Source organism: Dama dama, chromosome 4, assembly GCF_033118175.1.
Source record: "Dama dama isolate Ldn47 chromosome 4, ASM3311817v1, whole genome shotgun sequence".
In the NCBI taxonomy this organism is placed as follows: domain Eukaryota; kingdom Metazoa; phylum Chordata; class Mammalia; order Artiodactyla; family Cervidae; genus Dama; species Dama dama.
In genome coordinates, this window is record NC_083684.1 from 16636971 (window position 1) to 16660959 (window position 23989).

The 23989-nt window shown below is 50.4% G+C and overlaps 1 protein-coding gene across 5 annotated transcripts in view; it reads left to right on the forward strand.

Moving 5' to 3' along the window:
* The first annotated feature begins 7614 nt into the window (after positions 1-7614).
* WFDC1 (WAP four-disulfide core domain 1) overlaps positions 7615-23989 on the forward strand; it is a 28390-nt gene continuing 12015 nt past the window's right edge. For 4 of the 5 annotated variants that reach the window (XM_061138296.1, XM_061138300.1, XM_061138298.1 and 1 more), the window contains exons 1-2: positions 7759-8107; positions 20245-20428. In XM_061138296.1, coding sequence (XP_060994279.1) covers positions 7970-8107; positions 20245-20428 — 322 coding nt within the window. In that variant the 5' untranslated portion in view covers positions 7759-7969. The other variant, XM_061138297.1, reaches the window with a different exon arrangement.

Consider the following 23989-nt stretch of genomic DNA (forward strand, 5'->3'; position numbering starts at 1 on the left):
AAAACATCCCCAAGAATTCAGGGTTGTTTTTTTATTCCCATGCAACTATTTCACTGTTGGCCTCACTCTCTGATTGGCTACCGTTGTTGGGGCAGAGTGGCTGCTACCGATCCTGGCATTGCAACCTGACTGAGTAAAGTCTAGATGCATAGATGGATTACCACTTTTCCACAGGTCTCTGGGTATGAGGACCCCTTTCCCAGAAGCACCGCCCCTGACTTCTCTTCACACCTCATTGGCCCAGATCAGATGACAGACCCATTCCTGAGCCAATCACCAGTAGGGGTTGGGTGGTACAACATGATTGGCTCCAGCCAATCATCCAGGTGGTCAGAGCTGTAGGGGAATCATCCACCTTCATCACTAAGTGACTGATCTTGAAAATCCTGCTCCTACCATCTTTTTCTCCAGTTCCTCCCCTCATTTCAGGATACAGGAAGAGCCTGCTTCTCACCCCTCCAGACCTTCACAATTTTACCTCCCAGCAGGATGGGGCCAGAGGCAGGTGGCCCCTTCCTGGAAGATTCTTCCCACCTTGTTGCTTCTCCCCACCTCTGGTTTAGTCAACCCCGGACTCTACTCCTCCCCATCTCTGGTTTAGACATCATCCCCTGGACGCTGCTCCTCCCCACCCAATCTGAAAGGGATTCCCCATCCCAGAAGATATCCCACAGTCACTGCCTCAGACTTTTGGGTCATTTCAGCACGTGGCACAATTTACCTGCTTTCTTGGTCTGTGTCTTCCCACTGGACTGTCCCCTTCGTGACAGAGGGGATCTCCCCCACTTTATCCAGTACTCTATGTCACAGGATACAGAGATCCTGATGGCCCCAGGAAAGCGCAAGATAAGGCTGGTGTGTACAAATGTGGGAAACATTTGGTTCCCAGGAAAGTTAAGCCTTTCTTTGGGGAAAGGATTGTGAAATCTCCAGCTTACCTCCTAGGCCTTATATCAGCAAAAGGGAGTGTTTTGACGTCTAGCTTTTCTGGAGTCAAGAGTTGTTGTTTTTTTCCCTTCATTAAAAAAAAAAAAAAAAATGACATCCTTGGCATTTAAACAGCATCTTGGATGATTTCACCCGGCTTAGGTTTTGTGGAGCCCTCATCAGTGGCATCGTGGATTGTCTGACCTTGACCCCCATGAGGTTGACTGAGTCGACTGATCAACCAAAAGAAGCAGCTACTTGCTTGTCTTGGCAGCTGAGCTGAGTTCTTGGGGTCATTGCTGAACTGTTGAATTTAGCTACCCCCTTGGCCTGGTGTAGGATACAGGCACAGATAAATAGAATCTGTTTCTGCCTTTTTTTCTTCTTTTTGGCCATGCTGTGTGGTTTCTGGGATCTTAGTTCCCCCTATAGGGGCTCAAGTTTATCCAGCCAGGTCAGGGGACTTGGTGCTAGATAGGTGGCAACTTGGGTCACTGGCTGGCATTGTGCTCACTTGCTTAGTTGTGTCCGATGCTGTGCAACCCCCCATAGACTGGAACCCTCCAGTCTCCTCTGTCCCTGGAACTTTCCAGGCAAGAGTACTCGAGTGGGTTGCCAGTACTAGAACCAGCAGGGCTGGTTCCTGCTCCAGGGGATCTTCCTGACCCAGGGGTTGAGCCCATATCTCCTGTGTCCCCTGCATTGGGAGGAAGGTTCTTTACCACTGGCAGCACCTGGGAAGCCTCACGGCTGACATTAGGATGGTCCAGCAAAGCCATCTGGGCCGCAGCCCTGGAAGAGGGGTGTGGGAGCATCCATTTAACTGGTCAGTGGGTGTTCACTGAGCCCCTGCTATGTGCCAGCTGCACAGTACGTAAGAAAGAATAAGCCAAAAACTGTATAGACAGACACCCTCCTGGCTCTGAGGGTGCTGTCTATCCGGAGAGTCAGGCATGGTGAGAAAGAATCGTGCCTTCCACCATCGGGTTGTGTGGGTCCTGGCAAGCACAGGTACATGCGGACATGAAAGCCTGCTCTAGGGGAATTGAACTGGTCTGGAGCGTTTCCAGCAGGAAGGGACCGTTGGTGAGAGCTGAGGCTTACCGAGGTTACTCAGCAGGGACGTGGCTGGCGGTCCACTGGTTAGGACTCCGAGTGTTTATTGCCGAGGCCTGAGTTTGATCCCTGGTCAGGGAACTAAGATCCCACAAGCCACATTGTTGTTGTTCAGTCGCTCAGTTGTGTCTGACTTTGCGACCTCATGGACTGCAGCACGCCAGGCTTTCCTGTCCTGCACCAACTCCCGGAGTTTACTCAAACTCATGTCCATTGAGTAGGTGATGCCATCCAACCATCTCATCCTCTGTCACCTGCTTCTCCTCTTGCCCTCAGTCTTTCCCAGCATCAGGGTCTTTTCCAGTGAATCGGCTCTTCTCATCAGGTGGCCAAAGTATTGGAGCTTCATCATCAGTCCTTCCAATGAATATTCAGAACTGGTCTCCTTTAGGATGGACTGGTTTGATCTCCTTGCTGTCCAAGGGACTCTCAAGAGTCTTCTCCAGCACAGCAGTTTGAAAGCATCAATTCTTTGGCACTCAGCTTTCTTTATGGTCCAACTCTCACACCTATACATGACTACTGGGAAAACCGTAGCTTTGACTCTACAGACCTTTGTCCAAGCCACATAGCACAGCAAAAAATAAAAAAAATTTACTCAGCAAAGTAAATCAGGAAGAGTGCTGGGAAGTGGGAATAGTGTATGCAAAGGCCGTGTGGCCTGGGCACATGGTGTGTGTGTGTAGGGAAAGGCTGGCATGCGGCAGCAGGGAGAAGTAGGAGGGAATGTGTGGGGACAACGGTCCTGAAGGTCAGGGTGGGGACTGGTCGGGGAGGGGCCAACTTTGTCAGGGCTCCTGACCCTGGCTCTTCATTAGAGTCAGCTGGGGAACTTTGGAAACCACCGGGTTCTGATTCCCTTGATCTGGGCTAGACCCGGGTGTGGATGTGATTGACAGTCCCTCCCATGGGTGATGCAGCCAGAAAGGCCAGTCCAGACTGGCAAGGCCCAGGGGAGTGTGTTTTATCCATGTCCCCACAAGACCATGGCAAGGCCTTCAGCTCAGGAGGGGTGATGGGGAGGGGTTTCATAATCAGAGGTGCTTTGGGGGAGAAAGACAAACAAGCGGCAGAGAGAGAAACGCTGCTTTGAGGGTGAGTCCAGGTCCTGTGGGCAAAACCACGAGAAGCCAGCAGCAACCTGGCCCGGCAGCTAGCGAGGGGCCGAGCCTGCTGGTGGAACTGGTCCCAGTCTCAGCTGTGGGAGGAAGGGGCCGCGAGGCAGCCAGCCTCCCCACCTAACCTGTCCATTTGTGTCCCACGGCTTCATGCCTTCCTGCCGCTTGAAGGGGACCTCGCCCTGCAGCCATCCTGAATGGCAAGAGAAAGTGAGGGAGGTCCCAGTGGCCAGAGCAGAGGGTCAGTTCCCGGGGAGCCTGGTTCCAGACCAGTCACTCTGGGGTGCGGGAGGAGGGGAGCAGTGCAGAGAAGTGGGGAGTTTCCCGGCTGGAGAGCAGAGTCGAGGAAGGACAGGGACGCTGAGCGGAGGTCAGGGACAGGACGGCGGGGTGCAGTGAGGTCAGGGCCGGGGTCTCCCAGGCCGGGCGGCCAGGGGACATCTGCTGTCGTTCACCGGCTGGAGCGGAGCAGGGCGGGCTCTGCTTCAGGCCAGCTGAGCAGGCTTTCCCCGCGGCCCTCCCTCCTCTGGCAGAGGACACTGCTGAGACCTGGCACCTCCTACACAGACTCACCTATCGTCTCTGTTTAATTCTGGCTCGGAGGATGCAAAGCCTTGCCCAACGTCACACAGCAGTATTTGGCCCAGGGTCATCTTCAGGCACACAGCCCAGGGCCTCCTAGACTTTTATGGGCCCAGAAAGGTGTGTTAAATTCTTTTAAAATCAAAGGAAGTAGGGACTTCCTTCTCAGTCCAGTTGTTAAGACTCTGTGCTCCCAGTGGAGCACAGGGGTCACAGTTTCAACTGTTGGTCAGGAAACTAAGGTCCCGCATGCCACACAGTTCAGCCAAAAAAAACCCAAAGAAAATAAAAAGAATATATTCCAGCTTGGATTATATTTGTCTTTTTATCAGTGCAGTCATAAAGGATTATTGTTACTATTATTTTCTTTTTAGTAGAGGAAAGGCCCAGGAAGGCAAAAGCACCAAGGGCGCATGGAACAATGTGATTCTGTTCGGATGGCAGCACCACCTCACCACTGGGTAAGGGCCAACCCAGGCTCTCCTCCTGCCCCCGCCCTCTTCCTGGGCAGCTGTGTGTTCTAAGCCCATCGGTTGGCATCTCCAGCCCGTCCTCTGTCCAGCCTCATCCTTCACTTCTCAGGCGTGTGGCCACTTCCTGGGAGACCTCTGCTGGCTTCTGTGACTAGGTCACAGCGCCTCCCCCCTCAGCCCATCTGCCCACATTGCAGCTTAGCTCCTGTGGACACACTGTGCAGTGGTTTTGGGCCCAGACTTTGAAAGCAAATGTCTGAGTTGCAGTCCCAGGTCTGCCAGTTACCAACTGTCCACAGTTTGGCACGTGAAAAAGAGGAGAGTGAAAAAGTTGACTTAAAACTCAGCATTCAGAAAACTAAAACCATGGCATCCGGTCCCATCACTTCATGGCAAATAGATGGGGAAACAGTGGAAACAGTGAGAGACTTTACTTTTGGGGGCTCCAAAATCACTACAGATGGTGACTACAGCCATGAAATTAAAAGATGCTTGCTCCTTGGAAGAAAAGCTATGACCAACCTAGACAGCATATTAAAAAGCAGAGACATTACTTTGTCAACAAAGGTCTGTCTAATCAAGGCTGTGGTTTTTCAAGTAGTCATGTATGGATGTGAGAGTTGGACTATAAAGAAAGCTGAGTGCCGAAGAATTGATGCTTTTGAACTGTGGTGTTGGAGAAGACTCTTGAGAGTCCCTTGGACTGCAAGGAGATTCAACCAGTCCATCCTAAAGGAGGTCAGTCCTGAATAGTCATTGGAAGGACTGATGCTGAAGCTGAAACTCCAATACTTTGGCCACCTGATGTGAAGAACTGACTCATTGGAAAAGACCCTGATGCTGGGAAAGATTGAAGGCAGGAGGAGAAGGAGATGACAGAGGATGAGATGGTTGGATGGCATTACCGACTTGATGGACATGAGTTTGAATAAACTCTGGGACTTGGTGATGGACAGGGAGGCCTGGTGTGCTGTAGTATATGGGGTTAAAAAGAGTCAGACACAACTGAGCGATTGAACTGAACAGTTTGGCAGTTTGTTCATTTCTCTGACCCTCAGTTTTCCTGTCTGTAAAATGGGGATAGTAAGAGTATTGACATAACATAATTTTGATAGATTAAATGAGTGAATATTTTTAAAGCACTCCACTGTATGTCTGAGACTCAGTCTCCTTATCTGTAGAATGGGATGATAATAGCTATTTAATAGAGTTGTGATAGGTTAAATGAATTAGTATTTTTTTTATGCACTTGAAACTACCTGGCACCAAAAAGTGCCATCAAAGTGTTTATTAAAAACACTGATTAATATCTGACTCCTCCATTTGTTAAGCCCTGTAAAAGCAGGGGCTAGGCCTGGTTTTACTCTCACCAGTCTGGCACATAGTAGGTATTCAAATGTTGGAACGAATTGAATGAATGTTCTCTGTTCTTCCTTTTTATGCCTCTATGTTTCTTTCTGCTGGAAGTCACTCACACTCTAGTATAAGTATGAATTTAATACTCCCTGTCCCTTTTCCTAAAGTACTTATTTGCCTGATTGGTTCACTATGGACGAAATGTTCTGCCTTTTAGGGGAAGGAATCATTGCCTTGGTGATCTGGTGGGGAAGCTTATGGGGGTTGGAAGGGCAGGATTTCCTCCTAGACCCTGTAACCATGGGCCATGTTCTCTGCTCCTTAGAGAGAGGCCCTACTATGCACTTGCGCCCTCTGTATTTTTAAGGGAGCTATTTTCCTGTCTTTCTGGAGGGAGGAAAGCGGTCAGACCCCGGCTGGCAGGCCTCGCCAGCTGGCCCCTGGCAGCAGAGGAGATGAAATGTCTCACCAGCTCCAAGGCTTTCCCAGAGGAAACCTCGCCCATAGTTCTGCAGGAAGTCACACTCCGGCTTGATGAGTCCCAGGAGGGCAGCCCGCTAAGCTCAGGATCAAGTCCAGGTCTCCAGAGCTCAGATCAGCCAGGAGGACCTCTGCCACTTGGAACATAAAGTTCTGAGGCTTGGCAGGAATAGGGGAGGAGCCGCCCGCCCTGACATCCTGAGGGGCCCCCTCGGCCCCAGCTGGGAGCATCCAGGCAGGCTGTCAGGCCGGGACCCTGCCTCACCCTGATCAAAGGAAAGTGCTGCGTTCCCGGGGGGATTTGTACCATGTTTATTTCTTGTCTCAGAGCCCTTTCTCCTTCCACATGAAACCCGCAGGGCGGCCGTGTTCCCAGAATAGTCGCTCTTGTGGTAAAGGCGTGGGGAAGAGCATTTTCACAAGTTAACAATCGCAGGACATTAACTGTTGGGACATTGCTTGGCGTCCTGGGTCCCCGTGGTCCGAGTCCAGCTGAGGAATTGATAGCTCACTTGAAGAACATTTATTGAGCACCTGCTGTGTGCCAGGCCCTGGGAGATGTCCTGAGGGGGTGCCTGAGAGGTCAGCCATGAAGGGGGGCTTCGGGAAACATGCCTGACTTTCATGACCATCTCTTCGTCCGTAGATGCCCTTGTGGAGTCGTCATGGTGATGAGTTATTCTGTGCATCAGGCCAGTGCCTCCCGGGTGCTGATGCAGCCTGGCACTGTGCAGGGCACCAGGGTGCATGCAGTAAGAGAGATGCGGGGACTGGACCTTGAGAGCCTACATCCCACTCCAGGGTGTAGGAACTTCCCACTATCACTGTGACGAGTGACCACAAACTCCGTGGCTCAGATGAGAGAAGTGAGGAGCAGTCAGCACCCCACAGACCGAGCCTGAGCTGGCACCCGGCCCGGGGGCATCCAAGCCCAGAGCTGCCCCTGGTGGCATCACGGTGATCAGACAGGGCAGCTGTGGAGCCCCAGCTGTGCCACCATTGCCTGACTTCAGGTAAGTATCATACCTCTATTACTCCATCTGTAAAATGGACGTCACAGCGATGCCTGTCTTGGGGTTGCTGAGAACAGGCGATAAGAGTACAAAGTTTATGAAATATGGAGTTGTGTATAAAACACACACAAGCTGACATTTATAACACTGTTAGGATGTCCCTGAAGTGCTTTTCTTGCACAATGTATGACAAAAAACCACTACAATATTATAAAGCAGTTAGCCTCCAACTAATAAAAATAAATTAAAAAAAAAATGAACTCTCCCAAGAGACCCATGACATGTGAGTAGCAGTCTACATGCCCATATTGGAGAGGAGGTTTCCAGGGTTCAAGGGCACTCTTCACTCAGCCATGTGCTCCGCTGGCCCCGTTCAGCAACAAGTCTTGTGAAGAAGTTTTGTGGGCAGAAGAGTTTGTCAGGCCAGCTTCGAGTTTGGACAGAGTAGCAGCCGGAAGCCCCCAAACCATCCCCTGGGTGCCCAGCCCCAGCCAGCCCCCAAAGCCAGCAGCTCTCCTGGGGAGGGGACTGCCCAGCTTGCAAGGAAGTGCTCATTATCCCCGTGTGACAGGGCCACTCCCAGCCACGTCTCCAAGCAGTGTGATGCCCCCGTCTGCTGCCGCTGCCTTCTGAGCCGCCTCGGCTGCAGACGTCTGGCGGGGAGTCTCTGGGGCCAGATGGAATAGGGCAAGCTAAAAATAACCCGGCGGGCGGCCCCCACCAGGGGATGGGGGTGGGGGCCTGGGCTGGGCGCGGACACATGATCCCAAGGACCCGGCCGAGTGGAGCTGAGAAACTCTCCAGCAGCCCGAGCACACTTCTGCTCCCCCTTCTAGGACCCACCAGCCGGAGCACCCCTCTCCTCTGACCATCCGGGGAAGAAACACCTCAAACCAGCTGCAGGATGGGCAGCGGCCGGAGAAAGGTCAGCTGGACTCTGTGCTTCCTACTTCTGCTGCTCCTTGAAGCCACTTCCACCAAGAACCTCTGGAAGCGGGCATTGCCCTCGAGGCTGGCGGAGAGGTCCCGTTTAAGTGCCCAGGTGAGGGGGGGCTGGGGGCCGGCGGGAGATGGGCAGTTCTTGCCCCCCACACGCAGGCAGGCCGGGGCAGGCGTCTTTATCTGAATTGTGCCAAAGTCGGGTGGGTAGGCAGACGGACCTCACAGCCCTCAAAAGGCTCTGTGCCTGGAAATAGAGAAGCCAGGGGCCCCTAAAAACACATGGGTGGGGGGAGGGACAGCAATGGGCTTTCCCTACCCAAAGTTACTTTCTTCTCCTGATAAACAGCACCTAATTTAGGAATCCAAGGACTTAAAACTGAGTGTTGTTTCTCAGCAATCAATAACCAAATGTGGATAGGATGCAATTATGTTTCCGTGTGCTTCCTGACTCACTCAGTAAACACTTGGTGGAAACTGCTCTGGGCCAGGCTCCGTGTGTGGTCCTGTGGGAACAACACAGAGACAGCAGGCAGCTCCTGCCCTTAAGGGTGGCCTCACTGAATGGGGTAAGCAGCTGGGTACCATGTGACAGCCATAGAGGGATGGCACACCATGACCAGAGGTGAGAAGCATGGGCCTTGCAGCCCTGAGTTTGGATCTCTCCTCCTGCTCACAGTCTGTGTGACTTCAGGTAAGTTGTTTGACATCTCTGAGCACCAGTGTTCTCATCTGAGAAAGTACCTGTGCATTCCTTTCAGTTTGTTTAAACAAATAGGCAGTTAGATGGCCACTGTTTACCCAGGTTGCTCTAGGCTGTGAGGATGCCAACTTGTATCTGCAAGCCTTGGGGAACTCGTGTTACCCCCACAGGCCTGGGGTTGCAGAGAATGAATGAGAAGCGAAAGGAAAATGTATCCAAGCACATCAGATTTTCCTGTGGAGGTCTGTGGGTATACCGGCATCATTGTTCTGACAGCATTTGTGGCTCTGTGTCTTTGTATCCCACGTTGGTAATTCTCCCGCTATTTCCCACTGTATTTTTATTTTGTTTGTTATATTGATCTGTGATCAGTGATCTTTGATGTGACTATTGTGAAAAGATTGCGACTCACTGAAGGCTCAGAGGACAGTTAGCATTTCTCAGCAATAGGGTATTTTTGTGATTAAGGTGTGTACATTGCGTATTTTTTAGATATAATGCTGTTACACGCTTAATATGCTGTGGCATAATGTAAATATAACTTGTGGGTGTGCTGGGAAACCAAAACATTCACGGGATTGGCTTTACTGTGGTGGTCTGAGACCACACCCACAGGATCTCTGATGTCGTGTGTCTGCTGGGGGGAGTATGTCATTTTAGGTTTCCCGCCCCAAAAGGGAGCACAGAGGCATGACACTCTCAGCCTAAGGGTGAAGACTGAATGACTCCATACCCATCAAAGACAGCACATACTGAGTGGTCCATGTGACTTGATGACTTTTGCTCAAATAATTATGAAATTGGGTGCTGTTTGGCTCCCTAGAGGGGGTGTAGGCTCTTCAGAGTAGGGCCTGAGTCTGTCTCCCTCAGCGCAATGTTCCTCGTGCCCTGCCAGGTGCCTGCCGTGAAGAAGGCATCCCATACATTCTTGTGGGTGAATCATGGGCAAATGCAAAGGAAGCCCAGAAGAATATGTACAGCTCTGTGCCAGGAGAGTCAGGGAAGGTTTTCCAGTGTTGGGGATATTCAACCCAGGGCTTTGAAGGATGAATAGGAGTTTTCCAGGTGGAGAAGAAGGTAAAGGGAATGTTTAATGATGCCAGGCATGGTACGATGTATGAAGCTGTACTGAGGCTAATCTCAGCCTCCAGAGCTTACACTTTTACAGGTCAGGCAGGAGGCCATGTGGGTGTAGAAAAGCGTAGTAGTACATGAAATGATGGTAAGTGTTTGGAGGGAGGAGAGTCAACTCTTGTCAGATTGGGCTCTCCTGTGCTCTTCACTGGCCCAGTAGGCCAATTTAGGCCACAAAGTATCTAGTTCTATGGTTCTAGGACCCGCAGAGAAATTTCTGATACATCACCTGGTCTCATTTCCACCTGACCCAGAGCATCACAGGAGCCAATGTCATGACATCTCACTAGGAGGAATGAGGAGGCTGGGAAGATTGGGGGCAGTGTGCACTGGGGTGGGGGAAGTCTCTAAAAACACATGCCTGGGTAGGCTTCGGGAACCAAATTACTTAGCCACTGTTTGTCAGAACATAGGTGCTTTGAGTGTGTACTCACTTGGTTGAAACTCTCCCCTGTTATCAACAGATATCTGCTTCCCTCCCCAGCTCTAGGACACAGGAGAGACTTGTGCCAAGAATGTACCTTGCAGAGAGCCCCTGGGGAAACATAGGCTGTTGACTGGTGACTCAATGGGTTAGGCAGACAGCAGGGTGCCAGGCCCAGGAATTTATCTCAGTGACATCTCTAATGAGCTGAGCAACCTTGGGCTGCTCGCTGCCCCTCTCTGGGCCTCATTTCCACTTGGGAAATGGAAGGCAGAGAATCAGATGATTTCCAGAACCCTTTCAGTTCTGATTCTAATTTCCATGCAAATGTCCAGCGGGGAATTTAGGAGTGTAGGACGCAGCCCCTGCATATTCAGGGGCCAGACTTCCCACATGGCCCCCACTGTCCCACCTAAGCTGAGTCAGCTCTTCAGCTGTGGCTTCTGGGACAGGTCAGGGCAAGGGGAGGTGGGCCTCCAGGTTTATGTGAAGCCCGGTCGTACCCACTCCAGAGTTAAACAGAGCCCTTACTAAAAATTAAGTCATATAAACTTATGTAATTTACATGAAAAAGAAAGGAAGTCCTCCTTATCAGAAGCATATTACTTCCTAATTATCTTCCTACATCTTAACCATGCTCCCTGCTCTCAAGAGTATTCATGTCTGTAGCACCTACGAGGTAGAAATACCATCCATCAGGAGCTTTTACACATCTCTTCTCCACTCCTTACTCAGCAGTCTCACACTGGTGGCTTGAAATCAGCCCCGGTGGGAGTATTTACACCATGGAAACTGGCACAGACTGCATGTGGAGAGCTGGGTGTTAAACCTGGACCAGTGTGGCTGCCAGCATCCTGCATCCTGGCTCCTCCCCTTCCTGAAGCCCTGCCCCTTGGCAAAGTGGGCAGAGGGGGTCCGGGGAATTTCCTGGACGCTGTATGCATTTTCCTGCTCTAGACACAGTGCCAGAGAGGAAGATGGGGAGGCCCTTTCTGGAGGCTCGTAAGGAGAAGGCGGCTTGTCATCTGTGAGCCTCCGTTTCCGTGCCTGCAGCCTGGGAGATGTCCAGAGGAAAGACCACAAGAGCCTCCAGCTCAGGGCCTGGCAGGGGAATACCGCTCTCTATGCATTAATAAAAATAAAACAAAGACAGAGCCAGATATTTACGAGGCTAGATAAGGCGGAATAGGCCAGGAAGTGGAATGTTTATCAATAGCCCAAGAGCCTTTCTGGGGAGCTCAGGGTCTGTTCTGTGGAGCTGGTGTTTTGAGCTTTGCTTTCCTTGCATTTGATGAAAGTCATAAGAACACTCCTTCCTACGTGTCAGGCCAGGCGTTCACCCTGCGTTCTATCTCAGGATCCTCTGAGCAGATAGATCCCCCAGATGGGGCTCACTGTAGCCGCCATGGCAGCCTGGTGGCCTGATGATCTCTATGTGTCACTGTGGCTGTAGGTCTGTTTAGTCTCCTAAGCTCCCATCCGGGGCAGCTGGAAATGGACATACGGCTCTAGTCACAGTAACCAAAGCGGAAACAGCCCAGATGTCCACAAGCTCAGAAGGGATCAACAAAATGGGGTCCATTCGCCCAGTGAAACATTATTCAGCCATAAAAAAGAATGGCGTACCAGGATGTGCTCCAGCATGGATGAACCCTGGAAACCTCATGCTTAGTGAAAGATGCCAGTCAGGGGACTGCCCTGGGGGTCCAGTGGTTAGGACTTCGCCTTCCAACACAAGGGGGTATGGGTTCGATCCCTGGTCGGGGAGCTAAGATCTCACATGCCTCATGGCCAAAAAACCAAAAGATAAAACAGAAAAAATATTGTAACAATTTCAATGAAGACTTTAAAAACAGTCCAGATCAAAAAAAGATGCCAGTCAGAAAATGCCACATCGCCTGTGACCTATTGATATTTACGAAATATCCAGAAAATTCATAGGGACAGAAAGTAGGTTAGAGGTAGCCAGGGGCTGGGGTGGGGATTAGGAAGGACTGCTTACTGAGAACAGAATTTTTTCAGAAACTAACATAGTTATAAGTTAACTATACTTATAAATATAGTTAAGTATAAGTCAACTATACTTCCATTAAAAAAAGAATTTCTGTTTGGGAATGATGTAAACGTTTTAGAAATATAGAGGTAAGTGGTTGTACAGTATTGTGAATTTAGTCAGTGCTCCAGAATTGTGCATTTAAAAATGGTGAAGGTGGCAAATTTTATGTTGTGGTCATCTTGCCATGATAATTTAAAAAAAGAATGGGAACCTGAGGGGTTCCCTGGCAGTCCAGTGGTTAGGACTTGGCACTTTCACTGGTTGAGGAACTAAGATCTTGGAGGCTGTGCAACGGGGCCAAAAAACAAACAAAAGCCCTCACATACCTGAGGCACCACTCAGGGACTCTGTGAAGGCCTCTTGGCCAGGTTTGTCTTGGTTCCATGGTTCCTCCTCAGAGGACCCTTCCCTGGGCCCGGAGCGCCCTGTTTGGGTCGCCCTTACAGGTTTTCTTAATTTCCCAACTTCTCCTTCATAGCATTTAGCTCCCATATCATCTATTATCTGCATGATTTTTTTTTTTATTTTGGCTTTGTTTCATTTCTTATTACTTACTTGCACAGATAATCAAAAGAAAAGCAACTTGTTTGCTTCCTCTGTGTATGTTTGGTTGGTGTCCATCGCTCAGGCTGCAGCTGAGCCATGTGAAGGCAGGGCCAGCGTTCAGGTTAGCTCTCCTGGCATGCAGCCAGTGCCTGGCACATAATAGGCCTGAGAACTATGAATTTACCATGAAATGAATGGATTACATTAAAAATTACATTTCTAGAGCAGAAGAGAAGGGGTGGGAAGTTCTAGAAGGCTCTCAGCTACCCGGCAGGGCTCAATGAACGCGCCAGCTAGAGGAGTTGGCCGAGTTGTGGCCCTGCCCTGGACGTGCCCTGAGATGGCTTGTCCTGGGGTGAGATCCGGGTTTCCGAGCCCCTCCCAGAGGAAGTCCCGTGAGCCTCTCACCAGACTCTGCTCCCGGAGCCCGGTGTCAGGAAGTGGCAATCAGCGCACACTGAACTCTCATCCCGCCGTTCCAGGGAGAGACATATTTTTAGATCTTTGACGTCCGAATTCCAGAGGAAGAGCGGGTAAAGCTTGGAGGAAAATTGGCTTTCTTCCTGCACCCAGCAAACCAGTCCATCCTGGGATGCGTTTTTCTTGGTCAGGCCATTAAGTCTCTGGAACATTCCAAAGAAGGGTAACGCTCTCACTGAGGATCAGAGTGTGTGGGGTGGGGGCGGGGGGGCGTGTGGAGGGAGGGATGTGGTAAACTGGGGCAGCTCTGGGGACTGGATTCTTTCTCCTTAAATGGAGATGGTTTCAGTGTTTTTCCCCCAATTATAAAAACAATGAAGTTGACTGTGCAAGACATTCAGACAATACAAAAAGTCACGAATAAGTAAAAATGGTCTAAATTCTCCAGAACACAAGCTCTGTTGACATCTTGGTATATGTGTGTGTACCTAGACTTTTTCATGAAGTGCTTATACTCAGCACACATTGTTTTTTTTAATGGTATTTTGCTCATGTTGTTTAAATTTTTTTTATTGAGATGAAGTTCACATACTATAAAGTCACATAGTATGTTCACTCACATAAATAAGACTGAACCATTTGGTGGCATTTAGTGCATTTGCAATGTTGCACAAACACCACTTTTTTCTACTTCCAAAGTATTTCCATCACCCCAAATGGAAACCCCAAACCCTTTAAGCAGCTGCTCCCCACTCCCCTCTGCGTCCCTGCTGCCTGGCAACCACCAGTCTGCTTCCTGTCTACAAAAATTGCCCTGTTTTGGACGTTTCATACAAATATCATATTTGTATGTGAAATTTGTGTCTGGCTTATCATTCATGTTGTTTTGTACCTTGCATTTTTCATCAAATGATGTAAGGTAAATGGTTTCCCCAGTGGCTCAGCAGTAAAGAATCCACCTGCAATGCAGGAGACACAGGAGATGCTGCTCTCATCCCTGGGTCAGGAAGATCCCCTGGGAAAGAAATGGCAGTCCACTCCACTTTTCTTGCCTGGGAAATCCCATGGACAGAAGAGCCTGGTGGGCTACAGCCCATGGGGTTACAAAGAGTCAGACACAACCGAGTGACTGAGCACGCACTTACGGTGAATACGTTAATATGATGGATCCATGTTCTCTTTTCAAAGACTTCTGTGGTGTTCCAGCAGATTCACCATAATATATTTATCCACCCTCCTTTGGTTGGACATCCAGGCATGCGCTTCAGTGGACTCGTGGAATTGGGCTTCCCTCTGAAGCAGTCCAGAATTGATTTTTCCCTACCCGCTTCCTGAAGGAATCGGCAGAAGAGTGGCTTTGCAAATATACAGAGGCTTCCAAAAATATCCCCCCAAGGAATGAAGAAAAGAATAGCTACCAAATCAAAACCTTAAGGGAACTGTCTTTACCCACACAAGGCATGCAGTGCTGGGATGTTCCCTTCCGAGCTGTGCCGTAGGAACTCTGGAGCAGGCTCACTGTGCCATCCCCTAGTAGGGACGGAAAGAAAAGGTGGAGGACATGGGTTGTCAGGGGTATTCGTGGAGGATGTCATCAGTCTGGAGCAAGCTGAGATTTGACATGCTGTTATTCTCAGCTGAGTGGCAGTGGAGGGGAAGGCTGGCTAGGGCTGCAGAGAGCAGGGGCCAGGGTGAGTTCTTTCCAAAATGTGTGCCTGGGGGAGGAAGTTACATACCTGTATCCAAAGCTGGGGCTGGTCCACAGGCGGGCAGGAGGAAGGACCATGTGAGAGAGGGGGACTCCGAACCGACAGAGCAGGAGGAATCTCACAGAGGTTGGGAAGCAGCTCCCCAGACCCAGACTCCTGGGACAGGAATTTGCCAGAGTCAGACCCAGGTTTGAATCTTGCCTCTGCTGCTGGCCAGCTGCATGACCTGGGGCGAGCGCCTTCAGTGTTTCTGGGTCTCAGTTTCCTCATCAGTAAAGTGGGTGAGTCACAACCGTGACCTTAGAGGACTGTGCTGAGAATTCAGTGAAGCTCAGTACCTGTTGACCTAGCACAGCACTGGGTCACAGTGGGAGCTTAATAACTGCCACCTGCTCTGACGTGATTAGGAAAGCAGACTGGCCTAAGTTCAGAGCCCGGCGCTCTTGCTATGGTGTATGTGCCTCAGTTTTCTCACCTCCACAGTGGGGACACAGGTAACTACAAGGGGGCGATGGACGCCACCTCGGGGGACCCTCAGAGAGCAGTGCTGGGCTGGCTACTTCCTTGGAGGAACTCTGCCCCTGCCCCCATCCTCCTTAGAAATGACGGCATTGCTGCAGGAGGGTTTCTTGCTTAAGCGTCTTCAGATCCCAGCTACTAGCAGATCTTGAACTCCTTGGAGGCAGGGACCAGCTCAGAGGTTTCTTTTGCATCTGCCTCAGCATTGTGCCTAGAGCTTCGTGTGTGTGTGTGTGTGTGTGTGTGTGTGTGTGTGTGTGTGTGTGTGTGTGAATCGAGGGCAGGGAGGAGGGAGGAAGGTAGCAGGGAAGACCGACACAAAGGAATAATAAAACCAAGGGATCAGCATTACTGCTCTCCCCACTCCCTCTGCAAACCCCTGCAGCAGGCACTTACTTCTGGGCCCATTTTGTAGGTGAGGAGACAGGCTCAGAGAGGTCATTTTCCTGTATGATGGATGACACAGCTGCAGGGGTCCAAGCCAGACTCGGTCTGGCTCCCATGCCTGAGCTCAAATCGCTGACTGTTTGTGAGGCCACGGCCATGGCGCCGTCTGCCTTGGTACACTTGAATGTGGGACACGGCTCTGAAGTTCTTGCCCCAAAGGAAGAGGAGGCTCCAAGGCAAGGAGGGGTTTGGGGTCTTGGCAAGCCTTCAGACACTGAGGCCGCTGAACCCAGGTTTATATTTTGGATGCTTTATTCTGATTTTCAGAAGGGAGGCATGTAATACTTGGGCTCACAACCCTTCTCTGCCTGTGGCCTTGGGCACACCTTTAATTCTCCGAGCACCTGGGACCTGCCCCACTGGACTCACGTGACCAGAGACTACGCGGATGCCAGGGAAAAGGTGCAAAATTAAACAAACGTGAAGGGACACCACCCACGCAGGGTTGATGTGCAGGTTGGATGCGCAGGAGGGGGCTTGGCACGCGGTGAGCTGCCACTCGGTGTTACCCATCTCTGTCACACCTCCTCCATCCTCATGATCACAGTTCCCGTCAACCACAAGATGAACGGCGCACCTGCTCTCCGCCATGCACGGTCAGAGGTGCTGGGGACACAGGTGGGAAGACGACGGAGTTCCCGCGGAGAGCATGTTGTAGGGGAGAAAAGATGCAACAGTGGATCAATGGGTCCTCCCAAGGGTGACGGGTGGTTTGGAGCTACGTAAGGCAGGCAGCGGGGAACGGGCATCGCCAGCTAAGGGCATGTGTGAGCTGTGACCTGGACCGTGTCAGGGCCAGAGCCGGGTAGGCATCTTGTGCAAAGGCCCAGAGGTGGGATCTCAGAGGGGCCAGGGCCCTAGCCAGGAATGAGTGAGAGGGCAGCGGTGGGAGGATAGGAGGGAGGCCAGAGAAGTGAAGGGGCAGGGCCGTGGGACCAGCTGGGGTCTGACTCTGACCTGCAGACTCTGGCCTTTAACCTTTAACCCCCTGGGGGCTGAGAAGTTAATCTATTTATTTCGTTGATTAAAGTCTGTTCTTTCTCTTCCTAATCCTTTGTTTAGGACCCTCTGTGAGCATCACCTTGCTTGACATGAAATATTTTTCAAAACATTTAATCCTTTAATCTGTGGTGCCTCGGTGAAATCGGTTCTTTATCACCCAGGGCCATCTGTTGTTCAGGCCTCACCAGAAATCACTTGGGTGATTTGACTTCTAAGGCGCTTATCTCTTTTGTTCTCTCCTAATTCTGAGACGCGACATCGGAGTTTTCCTCAGAGAGCCCAGGCGCATCTAAACTGGATCTCTCCATGTGCCCCCCTTACCCCACCCCCACCTTGTTGGGGGCTGCCCTTAGGAAATCACCTACCTGGGAGGCATCGAAGGTGGGGGAAAGCGTGTCCTCTCTGATCTCTGGGTTCTGTTAAATTTCATAAATGAGGCTCGATGTGAAAACAGGCTGGGCGGAAAAGCCGGCAGTCCCTTCCCGGCCACACTCAGCATCCCCGCTCGCCCTCCCAGGGAGGCCAGGGCAGCTGTCACCTCCGATTAGGATTCCAGCAGCAGGGCCCCAACATGGGTCCAGGGTTGTTCATTCTGAAGAAAATGAACTAGGAGTTGACGGCGTGGGATGATGTGTCCTGCATGCAACTTGGAAATTATTCCTGAGGATACAGGAATTGAGGGGTGGGGTGGGGTGGCCAGCAGGGGTTGGCAGAAAGGCTGAGCCAGAGCTGGAAGATCCGAAAGTTACAAGGTTGCCCCTTTTGTTTGTTTGGGCTTTGTTTCTGCCAGATGTTGGCTTTGTATCCTTTTTTTTTTTGGGGGGGGGGGGTTTCACAGATAAAGTGGTTTAGATAAGGGAGAAAAGATGAATTCTCTGGATACAAAGTACTCCATGTAAAACAGATAAGCAAGGGTGTGCTGTATAGCACAGGGAATTACATTCTGTATCTTTTAATAATATATCATTTGAATCAGCCATAAATAACTGAATCACTTTGCCATATACCTGAAGCTAACATAATATTGGAAATCAACTACTATTTTTTTTTTTTTTAATTCTGGGTGAAGGGGGCAAACGCCCCACCCTCCCCAGGCTGTCCCCCCCACCACACTTGGTCACTGTTACCTTCCCGTCCTGGCCCTCAGTCTTAGCCTTTCGGGGTCCCTGGGAAGTAGTTTGAGAACCACTGGTCCTTGTGACGCCCGCCCCCCACCCCCCAACCCGTTGGTAGATGCATCTATTCAGAACCTATTCTTGGTGATCCGACGCCCCCTACAGGGCACTGGAAGCAGTGCATGGGGTTTGCAGCCACCCTAGTGGCTGACAAATGCGGCAGACAAATGGTTTCCTGGTGCAATGCAGGAAATCCCGGTTCGATACCTGGATCAGGAAGATCCCCTGGAGAAGGAAATGGCTACACACTCCAGTATTCTTGCCCGGAGAATCCCATGGACAGAGAAGCCTGGTGGGCTGTAACCCATGGGGTTGCAAAAAGCCAGACACGACTGAATGACTAACACACAGTAGCTGCAGGGGACGGACGTTCAGACAGCCTTGACCTTTGAGGGCATGTGCCATTGTGTAGCTTGCCTTTTATTCATTTATTTTACTAACAAAGTTTTTCCTTTTAAGTACTTCTACTTTGTAAACTTTTTAATTGTCTTTAATTGAAAAAAATCAGTGGGTTCATGGCAATATATATATATATAACCTATGGAAAAGGGCATGCAATAAGGAGAAAAAAGTGTTGACAATAGGAAAAATCTCCCTCAACTTCAGAACCAGTTCTTCTCTTCAGAGGCAGTCTTTGACAACAGTTGCTTGTATATTCTTGTATATCCTTCCAAAGATGTTCTAGGCCTGTATAAGTATGTGCATATTACATGTGTGTGCATACATACATTTTAAAACATAGGTGCAGAGCATACAAACTCTTCTACACTTTAGCTTTCTTTACAAACCACCATCTCTTGGGTGGGTCTCTCATAAGCAGGTTTTAGTGGCTGCATGCTATTGCAGTCTGCAGCAGTCCATTATTTGCTTGGACATACAATGGGCAGAATTATATATATGTTGGGGGATTGGAGGATCAGTAGTTACAGTGTTTTAGGTGGGAAGAATAGTTCAGATAATAGCAGGTGGCGGGGCAACCCAGGGTGTTTTTCACAGTGACTTACTCTGTCTCTAACTGTGTGTGTGCATGCGTGTGTGCACATGTGTGTAGGCATGTGTAAGACCTGCCCTCCAAACACCCCACCCTCAAGTCCAGAAGCCGAACAGTGCTCCCAGCACAGATGGCGTCTGGTGTCACGGGGATCCAGAGTGACTCACCTGGTATGACTTCAGGCCTCCCAGTCCCACCTCTAAAATGCATGTTTTATTGGCCATGCATTCATACTTCTTATATGTTAAATAGTATATCATACTATTCACTTTTTCTGAAAACATAGTGCCGAAAAGTGGGAAAATCCTGAGTCAGGTTGGCTCCATGAAAACGCACTATGGAGCCAGCACTCAGATCAAGAAGCACAATGGGGCCACTGTGTGTGCTATTGTGACATTGGGGTTTTCTTTTTTTTTTTTTTTGCTCAGTATTATGTTTGTGAGATTTATCCAAGTTGTCTGTTGTGTGAATTTATTCATTTTGTGTGTGATTTGTAAACTCTCAAAGTTCTATTTAAACATATGGATGATAAGGAGTATATATGTATATATAGAAATATACATGTGTACATATCTATGTGTGTATGTATATGTACACATACACCCTTTTATATGTAGTGAAAAGTGAAGTTGCTCAGTCGTGTACGGCTCTTTGTGACCCCATGGACTGTAGCCTGCCAGGCTCCTCCATCCATGGGATTTTCCAGGCAAGGATACTGGAGTGGGTTGCCATTTCCTTCCCCAGGGGGTCTTCCCGACCCAAGGATCGAATGCTGGTCTCCCGCACCGCAGGCAGACTCTTTACCGTCTGAGCCACCATCTCCATACATAAATAAATACATCAGGATAGATGCTTGCTTAACATACAATTCTTCTCCAGATTTATTCATCTTTTGGCTACTGCTGGGCTCACCATCAGTGAGGCCATTGTTTGTCATGAGCCTCACAGTCTGGGGCTCTTACAAAGAGAAACAGCATCTTTCCCCGGTCAGAGCAACCCTCCGAGGGTGCTTCTGCTGTGAGCACGCCAGGACGCAGCAGCTCAGAGAAGCCCAGCGACTCACCCACGGCGCACAGCACCCAGCACATCCCACTGACTCGCCTTCTCCCCGCAGGCCGAAGAGGTAGGCGGCTCCCATCAGCCCCGCGCAGACCGCTGCCCGCCGCCCCCACGCTCGCTGCCCCCTGGTGCCTGCCAGGCTGCACGCTGCCAGGCCGACTCCGAGTGCCCACGACACCGGCGCTGCTGCTACAACGGCTGCGCCTACGCCTGCCTGGAGGCCGTGCCGCCCCCGCCAGGTAGGTTCACCCAGGCTGGGGTGGGGTGGGGGGGAGATGGGGCAGGGGCCGGGGCGGGGTTGCGGGGCCAGCACCACTGGGGAACTGTCCTGCCTGGGACTGCCTGACTGCAGAACAGCTGGGCTTAAACCTGGGCCACCTAGGAAATGGGAACATAGCGCTTCTGGAGCAAGCATCCAGCTGCATGCAGTAAGCGCCTGCTGTATGCGGGGCTGACTCTGCCGGCGGAGAACTGCAGTCCAGAGGACGCCCATTCCAGGGAAAATGTTTCCTCCTATGAAGCTGGGGGAGATTCCTCATTAAAAAAAATCCAGATTTCCAGCTTTTCTTAAAAATACTGGCCCACAGTCCCTGGGCCACCATCTGCTGCAGCCTCGGGTGCTCCTGCATGGCAGGGGGACCCCTCTAGTTTTCCAGAGACCCCACCAGGACCTCCCAGTTCACTCATGAGGCCTGGCCCTGGGGGTATTTGAGATGAAGACTGACACCTCAGCGATCCAGGTGAGGACGCAGACTCCTGAGTTCAGATCTGCTGGCCAGCTGGGGACCGCCTTAAGCCCCCACCTGTAAAGCAGGAATGAGAACCCTCGGCTTCCGGAGAGTGCCAGGCCCCGAAGTGCTTGCTCAGCCCCACGTGGGGCTAGGAGCAGGGAATCAATACCTGTTCATTGAATCCTAATGGGAATCTCCTTGGGAGAAACAGTTCTCGGGGCATCACCTTTGGAGGGAAGGCGTTTCGGATCCCTTCTGGAGAGCTTGGGGAAGGGAGGGGTAGGAAGGGAGCCTGGGGGGATGGGGAGGGAAGGGGGGGGTCTCCGCTGAGTAGGGAAAACATGCCCTGAGTGGGTAGGATGAGGGTAGGCAGGGGCTTTCTCTCCGTTCTGCTTGGGGCTGAGCCTTTGGAGCACAGAAGTCTGGTAGGATTGCACTGTTAGCCAGAGGCTCTGGTTCCCGTGGGCCTTCATTAGTGAGTGCCCCCCCCCACCCCACCAAAGCCAAGGTAAAAATGAACACACTCAGTTTTATTCAGGGTGAGGTCACAGTGATGACAAGGGACTCAGCACCCTTAATAATGCTCATAATTACAATCGGTGCTGCCTTTAAGCACTGCCTCTTGGCCAGTCTGGCTCCTACAGGGCCTTTTATAAGAAGGGCAAAATGGCACCCCTCCTGGTGGAGGAAGCACATAAAAGTACGCCTGTCTGGTTGGACAAGTCTAAAAGATGTCCCCTCCTTTGGGCTGAGGCAGGGTATAGGAATTCTAGCCTTACTTGCTGCCTAGAACAGGTGTTTTTGAGCAGTGCACAAACTGAGTAACTGTCCATGACATTCCAAATAGCCTTTCCTTGCACCATCTCATTTAATGTTCACATACTCCCTTGGAGTGGAGAGACCATTATCAGCCCTGTTTTATAGCTAAAGATACTGGAACTCAGAGAAGCTGAGTACCTTGCCCAAAGTCACCCAGCAGGCAGAACTGGAGCTTCAGTTTAGGCTTTTGACTGTGGAGAAGTGTCCACTGCCTTAGGCTCTGAGTGTAGGAATGTGGGGCCCCTGGGCCCATTTGTGGAATCCAGTCTTTCCCCCAGATACCCACATAGCTCACTTCTTCACCCTCTCAGATCTCAGTCCAGAGGTGGTCACTTTCTCAGGGGAGTTGTTGTTCAACTCGCTAAGTTGTGTCCGACTCTTGTGACCCAATGGGCTGCAGCACGCCAGGTTTCACTATCCTTCACCATCTCCCGGAGTTTGTTCAGGTTTGTGTCCATTGAGTAAGTGATGCTGTCTCACCATCTCATCCTCTGCCACCCTTTTCTCCTTTGGCCTTAAGTCTTTCCCAGCATCATGGACTGTAGCCTGCCAGGCTCCTCTGTCCACAGAAATCTTCAGACAAGAATATTGGAGAGGGTTGACAGCCATTCTCCAAGGGATCTTCCTGCCCCAGGGATTGACCCCCATCTCCCGCATTGCAGGCTTCTTTATCATCTGAACCACCAGGGAAGCTCCTCAGGGGAGTTTCCCTCTCTGTGATCATCTTTCCTCTGGCCTTGAGGCTTTCCTCTGGTTCCTTACTGCCCTGTGGCTTAAGCTTTCTTTACAGCTCAGTCTAAAATATTGTGCTTCATTTGTCTCCTGACTGTTCCCCCTACTTGAAGGTCAGCCCTATGAGGCAGGAAGTTTGATTTGTTTCATTCACTGCTATATCCCCACCACATAAAAGTTACTCAGTGAAGGGTGGACGAATCAGTGAAAGCCTGGCTCTCACTGGCCAGCAGGAAGAGTTGGCAAAGTATTGGTCATAATAAGAATTATAACAGTAATGTTTAGCACACGTTGTCTCACCCTTGGCACTCTTGACCTTTGGGTTTGGGGTAGGGAGTCAGGGGCTGACCTGGGTGTTGTGTTCATGGGCTGTTGAGTGGCACCCTGGCCTCTCCCCACTAGATGGAAGTAGTAGCCCTCCCACACACACTGGGAGAACCAAAAACAATCTCTGGACTTTACTAGATGTTTCATCTGGGGGCAAAGTCGCTCCACATTGAGAACCGCTTGTCTAACGTGCCTAAGCAGCTTACATACTTCCTTGCAGTCTGCTTGTAAGTTCCCTTTCTCTCCAAACTAGACCCTGAGATAACGTCTTGGGTGGAGGGAGTTTATCTAGTAGGTGATCCCAGAAAGTTCTAGTTGGAGAGCAGAGAGGCAAGACCCTGGGCTTCCAAGCCTTAAGGGTCGGCACTTTTATGGGAGGCCTTGACCAAATTTCAGTATTCCAAAAAGTATGTCAAAGTGTGGGCTCCTCTGGCAACTCACTTGTAAAGAATTCACCTGCAAGGCTGGAGATGTGGGTTTGATCCCTGGGGTTGGGAAGATCCCCTGGAGCAGGAAAATGGCAACCCACTTCAGTATTTTTGCCTGGAGAATCCCAGGGACACAGGAGCCTGGCAGGCTACAGCCCATGGTGTCGCAAAGAATCAGACAAGACTGAGCACACAGCACACACATAGCTCAGTGTGTGTGTTTCCCCATGTAGGATGGGTTAATACATTTCCTGTTTAGTGGAAAATAGCATTGAAAATATATTTTCTAACGTTAAGCCTGAGGTGATGGGGAAAAGGAGGGAAGAAACAGAAGACTGGAAACAGATCTGGGACCATGTCACCCCTCTCATCTGGAAGTTGCAAACAGCTGGTCTGGTCTGTTGTTTCCGTTTCTACACCAAGAGCAACCATCTTATAACCACATTGTACTCTTTTAAAGAAAAAGCTAACCAGCATTTTTACCAGTTTCCAGCTACGTGCTCTCAAAGGCACCAGACAGCACATCAGTCTCTTTATTTTGTCGTGTTTTGGGGTCAGACCAAAGCAGAGGCCAAAAGCAAATGTGATCCCAAACCAGTTTTATTTGATCTCCAAAGCACGTTTTTAAAAAAATTAATTGCCAACATTTAAAATCAAGTTTATCTTTTTTTAAAAAAAAAAATACAGACTTAAAAGTTTAAGAAAAAGGAAAAGCCGCCCAAGGACTTCCCTGGTGGTTCAGTGGTTAAGAATCCAGCTTCCA